General features: G+C 39.9%; 2 protein-coding genes across 6 annotated transcripts in view; one reads left to right on the top strand and one right to left on the bottom strand.

Moving 5' to 3' along the window:
* The window catches only part of CHMP5 (charged multivesicular body protein 5), a 50,872-nt gene that overhangs the window by 17,352 nt on the left and 17,880 nt on the right, over positions 1 to 15,640 (bottom strand). For all 3 annotated transcript variants that reach the window (XM_074205868.1, XM_074205869.1, XM_074205867.1), the window contains exons 2-3: positions 5,878 to 6,373; positions 401 to 505 (exon numbers count right to left, since the gene is read on the bottom strand). In XM_074205868.1, the coding sequence (XP_074061969.1) occupies positions 401 to 505; positions 5,878 to 5,946 (174 nt within the window). In that variant the 5' untranslated portion in view covers positions 5,947 to 6,373. The remainder of the gene's footprint in view (positions 1 to 400; positions 506 to 5,877; positions 6,374 to 15,640) is intronic.
* The window catches only part of BAG1 (BAG cochaperone 1), a 49,753-nt gene continuing 46,046 nt past the window's right edge, over positions 11,934 to 15,640 (top strand). Inside the window, exon 1 of one of the 3 annotated variants that reach the window (XM_074205866.1) lies at positions 11,934 to 12,162. In XM_074205866.1, coding sequence (XP_074061967.1) covers positions 12,126 to 12,162 — 37 coding nt within the window. In that variant the 5' untranslated portion in view covers positions 11,934 to 12,125. The remainder of the gene's footprint in view (positions 12,163 to 15,640) is intronic. The other 2 variants (XM_074205860.1, XM_074205863.1) reach the window with 2 other exon arrangements.

Below are 15,640 nucleotides of genomic sequence, written 5' to 3'. Positions count from 1 at the left end.
CAAGTGATGAGGTGTGGTCAGTACTAGAAAGTGATCAAAGGAGGTTAGGAAAGAAATTTTGAGGAACACTTCTTTAGTATTTATCTTTGAACTTATATTTGTGTTTAACTTTCCCACTATTAGGCTGCAAGCTCCTTCATAGAAAATACCATATCTTATCAGTCTCAGAATTGATCTAAAATTCCTAGCATATAATAGATATTCAATAATTGTTTGTTGAATTTAATTCAATTGTGTCCTCCTTATGGTATTTCTATTATAATTCTCAATAGCATCCATCACAGTACTCTCCTTCCCCTCTCTACCCTCCATTTCCCCATTTAAGTCACATGATCATAGAAATTTTTGTATACAATTTTTGTATACAATACACCAACTTCTGAGGAACATTCCATCTTACCTTTGCAGGTCCTTCTCGCATCTTTTTTATCTGATCTTTATATTTTACTAGCTCTGAATCAAGCCTAGAAATCTTCTTGTCAATTGATTCTGCTCTGCTATCAACCTTTAGAAAGAAAAAGAGTAATTATTTCACTTTAATATATAATTATGAAATGCAGGCACACATGGCAAAGGGAGAAGAGGGAAGAAAGAAAAGAGGAAAAAAGGAAGCAAAAACACGTCCATCTAGTAGGGAGAAGCAGATAATAATATCACCTTACACTGGTATAGTCCTTGGGCTTTCATATATATTATATCATTTAATCCTTACAACAACTCTATGAGATAAGCAGGACCAGAATTATCATTCCCACTTTATAAGTTAAGGGACTTGTGTGAGGCCACATTAACTACTAGGTAGAAGAGCTGCCATTAATACTCAGGCTTTTTGCTCCAGTCTAATGCCATTACCCCTATATCTAGGGAACCACAGATAATCATTTAAATTATGAAGTTGCCACTCTATTGCCCTGATGTTATACCCTTATCCTAGAACTGAACATTCAAGGACTGCAAAAAAGGTCATCCAGTCTATTAATTTTTATGAATTCATGAAAATTAAGTGTTCTCAATATTAGATTAAAGGCTTTATTTGGCATGGTTCTTTCATCCATTGACCTATAGTGAAGAGAATCTCAGTATTAGAAGATACATCAGAGGTCACTTCCTAAAACCTTTATCTGGAAAAGAATCTATTCAATAACATCCCCAAGTGGTACTCTTGCCTTCTCTTGAAAATAACTATCGAGGGGAAGTACGTAGGGCAGTCCATTCTTCTTTTGGAAAAGGGAGAAAGATTTTCCATGTATCAAGACTAAATTTGTTTCTTTGTCTAATGGCTGGGCTCCTAATTCTAACTTGGGGGCAAGCAGAACAACCTTCTCTTTCAGAAGAGGGCCCTTTATCCACTTACTATAGATAGTTATCTTATTTCCCTAAGTCTTCTCTTCTTCAGGTTAATTTCCTCAAACAATCTTTATATGGAATGATGTCATGGCTCTTTATCATCCTAATCCTCCTACTCCAAATTATCAATATCTCTCCCAAAATGAGGTCTTCATAACTGAATATAATGCTCCTGAGGAAGTGATTTGATCACTGGGTACATTAGGACTATTACTTCCCTGATTTCCATAGGCTAAGGTTCTTTAATCCTTTCTGTTAACTCATATTTAGTCTACAAATCAGTAAAACCCTTTAAAGCTTAATAGCCAGTTTTTGTGAACTTCAGTGGTCAAAAATATCATCATCTCATGGCTGCCATGAACTCAGGCTCATACTGGCAAAACAGACATTTGGTCTAGTAATGGGGCTATAGCTAAAGTCTTTCCAACTTGGTAGGAAGCGACAAAACATAACATCTGGCATTCATTTTCAAGAATTCAGGGTAACCTCCATACTAGGCATCAGAGAGTAGGAGGTTCTTACTGAAAATTTTATGATACAATGTTCACATCTTAGGATGATGAATTGCTATGTACTATATTATAAATAATGGTAGATAACTATGACAGACTTGCCCATCTCAGTAGTACAATAATCAAAGCCAATTCTAAAGCACTTGTGGTGGAAAATGCCATCCACATCCAGAGATGTAACAATGGAGTCCAAATACAGATCAAAGCTTACTATTTTCAATTTTTAAAATGTATTTTATACTTTATGGTTTTCTTCCCTCTCATGGTTTCTTTTCCTTTTTGTTCTGATTCTTCTTTCACAACATGATTAATATGGAAATGTTTAACATGTATAACCTATATTAGATTGCTCTCTATCGGGGGAGAGGGGAAGAAAAGTGAAATTCAAAAACCTTACAAAAAAAAAGATTGCTGAAAACTATCTTTATATAGAGTTGAAAAAATAAATAATTTTGTTTAAAAAGATGATAAGACAAGAATCAGAAAACCTGAGTTACAGAGCTGACCATGCTAATTCTGGTTGGGTAACTTTAGCTCAATTACTTCATCCTTCTAAGACTCATTTTCCTCACTTGTGGGAAGCAAGTAAGAGGAATAAAAATCTTTTCCCTACATACTTTACAGATTTATTGTAAAGGTAGTGAGATACAGTAGAAAGTGCTGAATTTGGAGTCAAAGGTCCCAAGTTCAAATTTTTTTTTATTCCTTTGGTACTCCTTTAGTACTCTATGCAAGCCTCTCAAAACCTCAGTTCTTCATATGTGAAACAAGATATCTACACTAGAAGACCTCTGAGATCCTGGTGTTCAATCTATGAACCTATGATAAAAAACAAAAATAATGTATATAAAACTCAGTACAATGACAACTAATCCTTCCCATTTCAGGAACAACCATTTATTAAGGGCTTAAAAACACTGGAGTTAAGTGGCTTGCCCAAGGCCACACAGCTATTACCAAGTGTCTGAGACTGGATTTGAGCCCAGGCATTCCTGACTCCAGGGCCGGTGCTTTATTCACTGTGCCACCTAGCTACCCGATACTTCTTTATTAGACCCCCAGATACAATGATGAAACAGACACAGTTTTACACAGTAGCAGCAGAGAAACAGTATGACCATTGGTAGAGAGCTAGCTTTTGGGTCAAGATGATCTAGGTCTAATTGACATGATATTTACTGTGACTCTGGACAAGTCCCTTGATTGCTCGGTGCATCTGGCATCTCTGAGACTGTAAATGAAAAACAAGTTGCTGATATGTATTGGTTGAAGATATCAGCACTTTAGGGGCAGCTAGGTGGCTCAGTGGATAGAGCACTGGCCCTACAGTCAGGAGTACCTGGGTTCAAATCCAACCTCAGACACTTAATAATTACCTAGCTGTGTGACCTTGGGCAAGTCACTTAACCCCATTGCCTTGGAAAAACTTTAAAAAAAATCAGCACTTTGTACAAAAACAACAAAACAAACTGTCATCGTGTTTCCTAGTAGCATGAGCATTGGATCTGAAGTCAAAGCACCAGATTTAAATCCTGACATGGCCACTCAATACTATGTCCATTCTCTGTTCATCATTTTCCTCCTTTATCAAAAAGGAAGATATCTATGAGATTCTATAGGACATTATCATACACCTATATTTTTGACAGATTTAGTGAAGCCTAGGAACTTTTTCTAAGAATAATTTAAGATTAATTTTTGAAGCAAATGCTAAATTCACTTAGAATTAAGTGAAAATAAAGATGTTATTTCTAACACCCCCACCCCCATTCAAAGATTCTCTGAAATCTAAGAAGTGAGTTCCATCATTCTCTAGTCTCTCTGGAGGGTGGGGCAGTGTTTCCAAACCTTCACCTCAAGTGACAGCTCTAATTTGGCTCCTTACCTGGCTATAAGACTAGGATTTCTCAGACTTCTCCCCTAAACTCCTATTGGATCTCTCATTATACTGAAATATCCCTGAAAACAGGAACTGTCTTTTTTTTTCTGTATTTGAATCCCCAGTACTTTAGCCTTTAATGTTTATTAATTAATAAATGTTTATTGAAGGGGGATCCATGGACCCTAGGTTAAGAAGTCTTTCTCTAGATTTGTTTTATTTATTTATTTTTAGATTTTTGCAAAGCAAATGGGGTTAAGTGGCTTGCCCAAGGCCACACAGCTAGGTTAATTATTAAGTGTCTGAGGCTGGATTTGAACTCAGGTACTTCTGACTCTAGGACCAGTGCTCTATCCACTGTGCCACCTAGCTGGCCCTTCTAGATTTGTTTTAGATTAGATCTAAGTGACAGCTAGGTAGTCAGTTTTGGATTTGGGAGTCTGAAAGACCAGTTCAAATCCAGTCTTAAGACACTTTTGTTATCATGTGGCCCTTGGAGCAAATCATGTAACCTCATTTGCTTAGTTTCCTCAGCAATATCTATGGTTTATTTTGTTGATGTTCTATTTTATTTATAACATCTGTTTTACTGTATATTTATTTTGTTAAATATTTTCTAATTACATTTTTTTGGGGGGGGGTAAGACAATAAGATTAAGTGATTTGCCCAAGGTCACATAGCCAAAAAGTATCAAGTGTCTTACAATAGATTTGAAGTCTGGTCCTCCTGACCCCAGGGTCGGTGCCCTAACCACCTAGTTACCCCCCACCCCAAGTAATTACGTTTTAATTTTTAATATTATGGGCCACATTTGTGCTTCTCACCCGATTGAGACAGTGAGATCCAACAATGAAAACATAGCAGCAACAGGGAATCACTATTGTATGGGGTATTGAAACCCTAACCCAAAATGACTACTCCTCGGAGTCCTCTCAAAGTGGCAGCAAAGAGTTAAAATTTAATTCGGTTCTTGCAAGAAGTGGGGCAGTTTCTAACTCTCTATGAAAGAGAGAGAGAGAGAAGGAAAAGCTGAATTACAGAAACTGAAGCAGGATTAAAAAAACCCCACAAAAACCACAACCCCCTTCCCCTCCTCTTTTATGCAGACCCTTACAACAATTGGTCAAACTTGATGGTCTCAAGAGAAGGGGAGTATACAGTATACCTAAGCTTTCCCAGGAGGGTCTGTCTTTGTTTACATCTTATAAAGTTAGGGTGACACAATTTTTCTAGCCGGAGATTTGGGTTCTCATGCTCACCTGATTCTTGAGAAATAGAAACTGAGGCCTTCGGCTTAGACTAATTTAGCACTATGTTTCTGAAAAGTCAGCACTTTTGCGTCTCACACTATGACCAGGGCCATTGGGTTGGCTTTGATGACAAGAAGACCCAGGTTTGGGGCGGTTAGGTGGTGCAGTGGATAGAGCGCAGGCCCTAGAGTCAGGAGGGCCTGAGTTCAAATCCAGCCTCCCACACTTAATAATTACCTAGCTGTGTGGCCTTGGGCAAGCCACTTAACCCCATTGCCTTGCATAAACCTAAAAAAAAAAAAGAGCCAGGTTTAACTCCCAGAAGATAATTTGTTGTGACCCTTGGGGGCAAGTCACTTAAGCTCTGTGCCTGCCTCAGTTTCCCTTAAATGGATAACATCTACCTCCCAGTGTTCCAGTGTGTGCGCCATCTGGCAAGCTGTAAAGCTGGCCACTTGGAGGTCTGTTACCGTCTGCATCATTGCCCTCACTGCACAGCAAGACTAGATGAAGCAGGGTCTCTGCTCCTGAAGGGGCCGGGGGTCCCCTGGACACCTCTCCCCAAGTTAGGGAAAGGAGGTGCTGCCTGGAGGACTTGAGGGCTGGCGCGCCCACCAGCTCCCCAAGGGGGCACCGGCCCTTTTCTTCCTCTCCACCCCCGTCCCATCCCCCTCATTCTTTCTGACCCCCACCTTCCAGCTCCTTCCCTGGAGGTAAAGCCCCCCACCCCCAGGCAAATTCACTTCCGGGTTCGGGGGGAGCAGCCCTGCCCCTTTCCCGCCTCGGCGGCCCGACTCCCTCCCCCATCGCCGTGACCTCGGGCTTATTCCCACCAGGGACGTCGGGGGAAGGGGGCTGGGGGGTCCCACGGAGACAGCGCTAACTCACCGTGCCGATGCAGTCCGTCAAGCTGGGCGGCGGCGCCTTGGGCTTCGCTTTGCCAAAAAATCGGTTCATTTTTTTTTCCCGGCCAGAGAAGGGCTAAGCCGGGAGGGGAACAGAATTCCAAGGAAAACCGGAAGCGAAACCTCCACACTTCCTCCGCCCACCGCACCCCGGCCTCGCTGGCCCCGCCTCCTTCGGGCTTCCGCCCCGCCGGAAGGCCCCCGCTGCGCGTGCTCAGTCTGCACGCCAGAGACGATCCGGGCCTAGCAAGATTCTCTCGTCCGGGTTTTGGAGGCGACCCGCGATCTGGGCGTTCCCTGGGCGGTCCTGCTTCGGGAGATGCTACCGCGGCTGGGACGCGAACTGCAGTTTCCTCGGGGAGCACAGGGCGCTGGGCTCGGGGATGTGGAACTGCAGGGACCCCTAGACATCCTGTGCCTCAGGGCTTCTTTTTAACCTTTTTTTGTGGCAGATAACTCCTTCATCCGTCTGGTAAAGCCTATGGAAACCTCACAATGTTTTTAAATACACAGGATTACAAAGTAAAGCAATTTTTTATATTTAGTTACCCGAATTTTTTTTTCCTTTTTATATTTATTTATTTATTCTTATTTTTGTCAAGTGATTTTTTTATACATTACTAAAATATCCTTGTTTAAGAGTTAACAATACCCTTCCCCCCAAATAATATAGACCCGCATGAGCAATAAAGAGAAAAAACTAAAATAATAATAATAATAATAAAAATAAGTGCTGTCAGGTGGTGCAGTGGATGAAGCACCAGCGCTGGAGCCAGAAGCACCTGGGTCCAAATCCGACCTCAAGACACCCAACAATCACCCATCTGTGCGGCCCCAAGCAAGTCACCCAGACTCTACCCAAATATTTTTCTAAAAAAATCCCTGGACTCAAGGTTAAAAATTCTTACTCTACAACTGTGAAAGACTTAAGTTAATCTGATCAATCAATATAAGAAAATGCTGAAGACTTCATAATGGCAAAAACCTCCGGAGAGATAACTAATGAATTCTGATTAGACACTGAAGCCCCTTGCTTTTCACTTTTTTCCATTTTTTTGGCAACAAGTCTAATATAGAAATATATTTTTCATGACATCACAAGTATACTAAGCATCATATTGCTTGCCTTTTCCTTGGATGTGGTGGGAGAGAGAAAATTTGGAACTCAACATTTAAAAAATGAATATTAAAAATAAATTTTAAAAAATTCCTAATCTAACCCACCCTATCATTTTGTAGACAACTATAAAATGTATGTATTAAAAAGCAAGAAGGAACTTTAGATGTTTGTCATCCTAAAAAAAAAGATGTTTGTCATCTTATTCACCCCCAATATTTTACAGATAAGAAAATTGAGCCCAGAGAGAGGACAGGCCTTGTCTTTTTGGACACACTCCCCTTTGAAACAAATATTTTGTAGTTATTTACTCATAGACTTATATTATTCCTCACTCTTCCTTATAAGTTCCTTAAGAGTAGGGACTGTAGGGGGCAGCTAGGTGGCTGCTAGGTGGCACAGTGGATAGAGCACCAGCCCTGGAGTCAGGAGTACTGAGTTCAAATCCAACCTCAGACACTTAATAATTACCTAGCTGTGTGGCCTTGGGCAAGCTGCTTAACCCCATTTGCCTTGCAAAAACCAAAAAAATAAAAAAAAAAGAATTAAGGACTGTGATTTAAAAAAATTGTATACCTATCACTATCATGATGCCTGATGCATAGCAGATACTAAATACTTGTTGAATTAAATAGGGAAAAACCTAGCAAAAGATGACTTGCCCAAGGTCACATAGGTAGTAAAATAAAGAACAGGATTTGATATTCTCTGATTTCAAATACATTTTCCATATTTTCCCTCCTTTTAGGAAACCAAATTTCTAGTAATGCTCATGGGTATAAAGTAGCATGTTTTCATATTTCAATAAATGTACAACTGATACTACCTTCAGACCACAAATTTACATAGCACTATATACATAGACCAAGATTTCAGCTGTATTTGACCTCACCTTCAATTCTATATTCAGATTCACTGTCCTTTTTAAAATTTCTCTAAGGACCATTTGTGTGCTACCTCATCTAAGAAACAAAATGAACATCAATCAAATAACCTTCTCCCACTCTAATAATAATTTTATTTTTTCAATTAATATAAATGTTATTGGTCTTTGATCATGTCCACAGTCAGTAAGAGACCAGAATTTTGGGAAATTCACCATGTCCAAGAGGTCTGTCCTTCTTTCCTCCTCTGCCCTCTGTTGGACAGGTAGGTTGTTTCCTCAGATTCCTAAGTCTTTTAGTCTTTTAGTTGCCAGGGGACAGAGCCAAAGGTAGGCTATATTGATAATGCATCACAATGAATAAAATCTAAATCTACTTAATCATGATTCTATAGATGGAAATTTAAAAGTCTATAGGTTTACAAATGAGGAAACTGAGACCTACATGGGTTAAGTGCCTTGACCAAGGTCCTACTGAAGTACAATATCAATATTTGTGTAATTCCTGTAGTCCTTGACACCTTTCTGGACCCTGAGAAACTCCTTAGAAATATAACTTTGGCTAGGTGCCTTTGGGTCTGAAAATAATCTGACAGCACCCAAATGCTTGACTCTGGGGGTCACAGATGTACCATAAATTTGCCTAAGATTCACAAAGCACCCTTGTTAGCCTAATTATCTTGCTGTACTGTAAAATTCCTGCTTCCTCCCAGACTGCCTCCCTTCCCCAGATTAAACTGGAACCATAAAATAGTAATTTCACTCCTTCAAACCTGTGGGGAAGCCCATGAATATTAGACTTCCTCCATCTCAGGAAACATGTTCAGACATAACAGAAAGACCTTGACCCTTTCCCACTCTGACTAGTCCCCTATCTATACTGAACCATATGTTTACATATGTTTGTAGTAGTCAAGAAAATATATCTAACTACTGTCTTTGCTTCTGTATCCTGCTTGTTCTCAGTACCCTGCCCCTCAAAACACTATAAAAAACCCTATCCCCTGAACACTTAGGTACTGTCTGATTTGGGTATTTTTCATCCCCAGTCAGTCCCTGGGAAATTAAAGATCTCCAAACATCAAATTTTGGTCTCCATCTCACTCTTTGGGTTCAGCAATACCAATAGCAAGTGGAAGATGAAGCTTTCAAATTCAAATAAATTAGATTCCAAATTCATACTGATGAGATTAGACATAGATGTTAACAATGAATTTTTTAAAAAATGAATGACAGTCTATAAGAACAATTTTCTTTGTTGTTGAGTTCATTTTTCAGTCATGTCCAATACTTCTTGACCCCATTTGGGGTTTTCTTGGCAAAGATCCTAGAGTGGGTTGCTATTTCCTTCTCCAGGTCATTTTACAGATAAGGAAACTGAGGCAAATAGGTTTAAATGACTTGCCCAGGTCACACAGCCAGCAAGTATCTGAGGTGAAATTTGAACTTAGATCTTTGTGATTTCTTGTCACTTAGCTGTCCCAAATTTCTTTACAGTGACTTAAAAATTAAATAAGCATTTTTTATGGCCAAAAGGAAAAGAATTTTCTCAAACTCAGGTGTGGAACCCTTTGAAAAGGGGTATTGGTTTCTCTAATTTGAAGAAACATCTTGTGCTAACTATATGATCACTCACAAGCAACTATAAAGCACAAAAGGATTTTTATTCATTCCTTCCAACACTTATTGCACATAGAATGCCTGCAAGGTTTTGTATTACCTGCTAGAAAATACTAAGATGAAAGTTTTGTCCTTGTTTTTAGAGAGCTTGAAGTCTACCAGGTTTAATTGAGAAGGTAAATAAAGTTCTTGGAGATAAAATCAAGTAGTTATACAGAGTTTTCAAAGAAATTCTTCCTCTTCAAATGCTAAAGAACAATAGAGCTTTTCTAAAGATGTCGAATAATTCTCTGCAGAAAAAATTATCTCATTAGTCAAGTTAGTCATTCATTCAATGATCCATTCAACAAGTTATCAACAAATTTATTAATCTCCTATGCCAAAGCACTTGTTAATTGTAATTTGATTGAGGGAGACCATAAGGAAACAACTATATAGGATCAAAAATATTTCCCAGATTAATTTGGAGGCAATCTTAGAGAGGGGGGGGGAGAGAGAGAGAGAGAGAGAGAGAGAGAGAGAATTAGCATTAAAGGGGACTGAGAAAGAATTCTATGCAGAAGATAGGATTTTAGCTGAGAGAATGGGTGGAGATGAGGAGGGTGAGCTTTTGAGCCATGGGGGGCAACCAGTGAAAATGATCAGGAGTGTCTTGTGTGAGGAATAAAAAAAGAGACCAGTTACTCCTAGAGATGGAGGGGAACAAGGTGTACTAAACATCCCCCCCCATCTTCTCTAACATTAAATCTGTTATTAGGAGAGATAATTGCATTAGTTCAATAAGTATTTATTAAGCGCCTGGTCTACAATGTGCATATGAAACTCTAGTTTCAGAGATGATAGAAAACTATAAAATATGGAAGGAAACAAGTTTTTTTTTTAGAGTCCATGATGTTCCAGGTGCTTTATAAAAATCTCCTTTTATCCCCATTTTATAGTTGAAGAAACTGAGGCGGAGATTATGTGATTTGTCCAAAGTCACACAGTTAGTAAGGGTTTGAGGCCACAATCTGAACAGAAGTAGATGAATATAGACCCATTGTTTTATTCTCTACACCACCTAGTTGTCTCAAGGTCAATCAATATTTATTATTCAGTACCTACTATGATAAACTATAATATGATAAACTCTAGGAATACAAAAAAAGACAATATATAAAATAAGGCAATAGACAGCCCTCAAGAGCTGCCCTTTCTATTGAGGAAGATAGTAAGCAAACAAATATCTCTCTCTATCTCTATCTCTGTCTCTGTCTCTGTCTCTGTCTCTATCTCTATATCTACATCTACATCTATATCTATATCGATCTATATCATCTATCTATATATACAAAAATTTAAATATAGATATATGTATATATACAAAAACATAAATATAGATATATGTATATACAAGAATGTAAATATAGATATATGTATATACAAAAATGTAAATAAAGATTTATGTATATACAAAATCTAAATATACATATACAAAAATGTAAATATAGAAATATGTATACATAAAAATGTAAATATAGATATATGTATATACAAAAATGTAAATATATGTATATATACAAAAATGTAAATATATGTATATATACAAAAATGTAAATATAGATATACAAAAATGTAAATATATATACAAAAATGTAAAAATAGATATATGCATATATATATAAAATGTAAATATAGATATATGTATATACACACACACACACACAGAAATTATATACAGGATAAATAGGAAATAAGACACTCAGCTGCAAAGTGTTCTGAAAGTTTAAAGGAGGAACTTCCACTTGGAAGTAATAGTTGAACTGGGGACTCCAAGAGATAGGAAAGAGAAGAGGTGGGATAAAGGACAGAGTACTCAGGAAAGGGTTGGAAAAACACATAGACATATTTCATTTTATTTTTTCCCCCAGATTACAAGCAAAAACAAGTTTCAACATTCATTTCCAAAATCTTGAGTTCCAAATTCTCTCCCTTCCTCCACTTCCTTGAGCAAGCCAGTGACTTAAATATAAGTTAAAAATAGGGTTGGCTAGGTGGATAGAGCACCGGCCCTGAGTTCAAATACAGCCTCAGACACTTCATAAAAGAAGATTCCCTTTAGTTAAATATAAAATGAAGGAGTTGGATAGCCCCGGAGGTCTCTTCCAGCTGTAGGTTAATGATCCTGTGACCCGTGCAAGAGTCATTTTGTAAATAGTTTCTGTGAAATTAATGCAGATCCAGACACAGCAGTCATAATGACCTAGTCGTGTGGCCTTGGGCAAGTCACTTTGGCCTTGCCAAAACTAACCACTAACAAGCCCAAACTGAAGCGGGTGGAGCCCGGAGGGTGGTCGCGCGCCCTCCCTGCGCCCCGCCCCTTCCCCACGCAGCCCCCTCCCCGCCCCGGAGCCTCCGGCTGGCGCCAAACTCCGGCCAGTGGCCCTGGCCGCCTCGCCGGATGGGTCTTCTGGCAGCCGTACTGAGCATGCTCAGCAGCCGGCCGGGCTGGGGCGCCGGGCAGCTTGGCCCTGGTAGCAGCAGCGAGGGCGGGCTCGGAACCTGGGGGCCCCCCGGTGGATGAGCGCCCGGCCTGGGATTCGGGGCGTCCGAGGGAGCGGCCCCGGCAGAGATGTCAGGGCCCTCCGTGAGCGTCACTGTCACCTACAGTAAGTGGCCGGGGCTGGGGGGCAGAGCCGACCCCTGCCCAAGTGGGGCTTGACTCCAGGCGGGCAGGGGGGTCTCCCGGGGAGCCCTTGGGGGCTGTCGTGGCCGGTGCCCACAGTCCTACTTTCCCCTCATCCAGACAGCCGGCAAGCACCGATTTAAGCTCCGCCACGTGCTGCGCGAGCACTCCGGTTGGGACGTGTCTGTGGAGGTTTTTCTTTCTCTTCCATGTTTTTTCCTCTTTCTTTCCTTTTTTCCCCTCTTCTCCTCTCACTTTGGAGACTTCTTGTATCAGTTCTCCGGGGTTTGGCGGGCGGGAGGCGAGGCGAGGAGACGGCGCAGAAATCCCTTCCACCCGGCTCTCTTGAGGGAGAGGGCTTCGATTGAATGATTTAGCCGCTTCCCATAGACTTTTGTTAATAACAACTAAAAGCTAACACTTTAAATTGAAATGTTAGAGTTGCCAATCATTTTAAGTATGTCAACTGGATTCTGGAAGGATGTTGGGAGGGCTCACACTTTTTCTAGAGTTGTTGATGGGTAAACCCTTTCTAAAAAGTTAGGTTTAACTGTTGTGATTAATGCCACATCTCTTGCCAAAAAAAAAAAGACGTTCTGATTTCAAAGGAGTCTTAATTTTTTAAAAATTAAACAGTATTGGAAGATCTACACCTCTTTTATTAGTAATTTAACAGAAACTATTTACAGAATGACTATTGCACAAGTTATAGGATCATAAATCTAGAGCTGGAAGAGATCTTAGTGGCTATCCATCTCCTTCATTTTATAGATGACTAAAGTAAATCTTTTTTTTTTTTTAGAATTTTTATTTAAGGGGCAATGCAATTAAGTGACTTGCCCAAGGTCAGACAGCTAGGCAGTTATTATCTGAGAGCAGATTTGAACTCAGGACCTCCTGACTCCATGGCTGGTGCTCTACTCACTGCCACTTAGCTGCCCCAAGTAAAGTGAGTCTTAGAGAGTCAATTGTAGTGAGGGTCAAATGAAATCATATACATGTCAAACACAAGATGAACTTCAGCTATTATTGTTTTTGTTGCATACCAGCATTCCACAGAGAATGCCAGAGATTTGAATCCCAGGACCTTTGATTCCAGAGGCAGTGAGTGCTCCTTTCCTAGAGTAGTAGGAAGACTGGATTAAAGAGTAAAGGACATCTAGGTTCTTCCACCCCTACCAGAATGAGGCAGCAACATGGTTTTATGTTCTATCCAGTGAATTTTAAGGTTTACAAAGAACTTTCTAGACAACCATAAGTTTTGGACTACCTGGCCTTATAAATAGATCAGTTTTAGCCAACCAATATTTTTGGATAATTTGCTGTGTACTGGAACTATATTTGGCACAATGGTAAATACAAAAAATGTAAGTCAAAAATCCCTGCCCTGAGGTAACATGCAGTATGGTATAAGTGAAAAGAACATCTGGAGAACTAGGTTCTGGTCACAATTCTGCCTCTGTTTTTGGGCAAGTAATGCTGTTCTGCCCAAGCATAAATTTTCAAAATGAAGAAGTTAGAGTTGGCAAACTCAAGCCAATGAACTTGATTTCAATTCATGTTGGAATTTTAAAACTTGTTCTGGAAAGGATAGTACCACTTACCCTTCTACTGTACATCCTGAAGACATAACAATTATAGAGAGCCATCATACTTTTCATCAAGAGTTAGGGGACTTCTGGGTCATGTAAAAACAAAATGGAGGATAAAACATTTTCTCTGATCTCCCTGACCTTTCAAACCAGAAACATAAATTATCACCTAAAGATAAAGCCATTTCAACTATTTCCATGGCCTAAGACACCTAGAATTCAAAAGTTTAAGAAAAAAGCCCCTAAGTTTATGAACAAACATTCAACTTATGATCACTCAGCATCCATCCCTAACCTTCTAGGTTACCTATAAGCAGGCTATGTTAGAAGATCCAAGGACTGGACACAGAGACCTGCAAAAAAATCTATTCCTGCATTCAGGTCCCCCCTCCCTGGCTCCAGTACTGTGGAGACCCCAACTCCAGGCTATGGAAATTTACTGGAGATGCATCAGGCAATCATCTGGCCACAGTCAGTCAGAAGCAAAAATGTCAGCATGGTAAAAGCCCTGAATTATTGGTACTGGACTAGAAAATTGAAGAACAAAGGGAATAGAACAGGTCACCTGGGGAGGACACTATACGTGTATGTTGGGGAAGGGTTGTGTAGAGAGACAAGGATAGCACTCTACTAAGAGGGAAAGTCACAGCACCCAGCAGAGTCAGTTCTTACTAACCCTAATCCAAAAGTCACTTGGGACAAAGACCCCAAGTTGATGAACTGTGGAGCCTGAGGGGCTTTGAGGCCTAAGTCTAAGGAAATCACTGTCAGAGGGGACTAAGACAAAAAGTAAATAGGTGAAAATCAGGAATTTGAAAAAAAGAGACTGAAAGTACCAGAAATCTCAGAAAGAAGAAAACTCAGACTTTGAACATAAGGTCAATCAATAATCAGTAAAGATTTATGGGGTGGCTAGGTGGCGTAGTGGATAAAGCACCGGCCTTGGAGTCAGGAGTACCTGGGTTCAAATCCGGTCTCAAACACTTAATAATTACCTAGCTGTGTGGCCTTGGGCAAGCCACTTAACCCCATTGCCTTGCAAAAATATAAAAAAAAATTTTATTAAGCATGTACTATGTACCAAACACTGTGTAAGTACTGTGGTCATAAAAAGAGGCAAAAAAAAGTAAGAGAGCCCCTGACCTCAAGGAGCTCAACAGTCTAGTGAGGGAGATGATATGCAAAGATATATATGTGTTGTGGGAGAAATTGGTGCCACCAATAAAGATTGCAGCTTCTTGTGAAAGTGAAAGAATTCACAACTAGCCTTTGAAGTTGAAATAACTTGGGATTTTTTTTTAATTTCACAAACCAGCAAATTGACAGATTAAAATCATTTTTTCCCTGGAGAAAGAGAGCAAGCTTGAGGATAGGGTGAATAACAAAGTTTTAGCTGAGACTTCCTGAGGGTAAGGAAGAAAGGAAAAAGCAGCTATAAGAAAATAAGAGATCTTAGTTCTTCAGCTGCCTAGGCCAGGAGCACATGGTTCTAACTTAGAGAAAGTGGTCATCCTGCAACAGGGAGGAAAGAAGGAAGAAGAAAGCTTCTCTTCTGGGATCCCTTAAATGAATTTCCACAGTGGATTGGACAAGGATGGTACTTGAGGAGTGGTTAGCACCTGACTCCAGGTGCTTTCCAATACGCATGCCACAAGGGTGGCCCTCTACTGGTCAAGACAGTACTCATTGCACATGAGTGATGGTCTACACACTAGTCTTTCCTGTCCCAAAGGGTGTGATCTTTAAATCCAACTTATTTTCTGTCTCCTGCATCATATAGATATGCACACACAGACACACACATACACACACACATATACATATACATACACAAAACAAACTATATACAGGAGGATAATAAACAATTAA

The sequence above is a fragment of the Macrotis lagotis genome, chromosome X (assembly GCF_037893015.1).
Source record: "Macrotis lagotis isolate mMagLag1 chromosome X, bilby.v1.9.chrom.fasta, whole genome shotgun sequence".
In the NCBI taxonomy this organism is placed as follows: domain Eukaryota; kingdom Metazoa; phylum Chordata; class Mammalia; order Peramelemorphia; family Peramelidae; genus Macrotis; species Macrotis lagotis.
The sequence above is the reverse complement of the archived record's forward strand: the minus strand, read 5'-3'. Positions and strand labels throughout refer to the sequence as shown.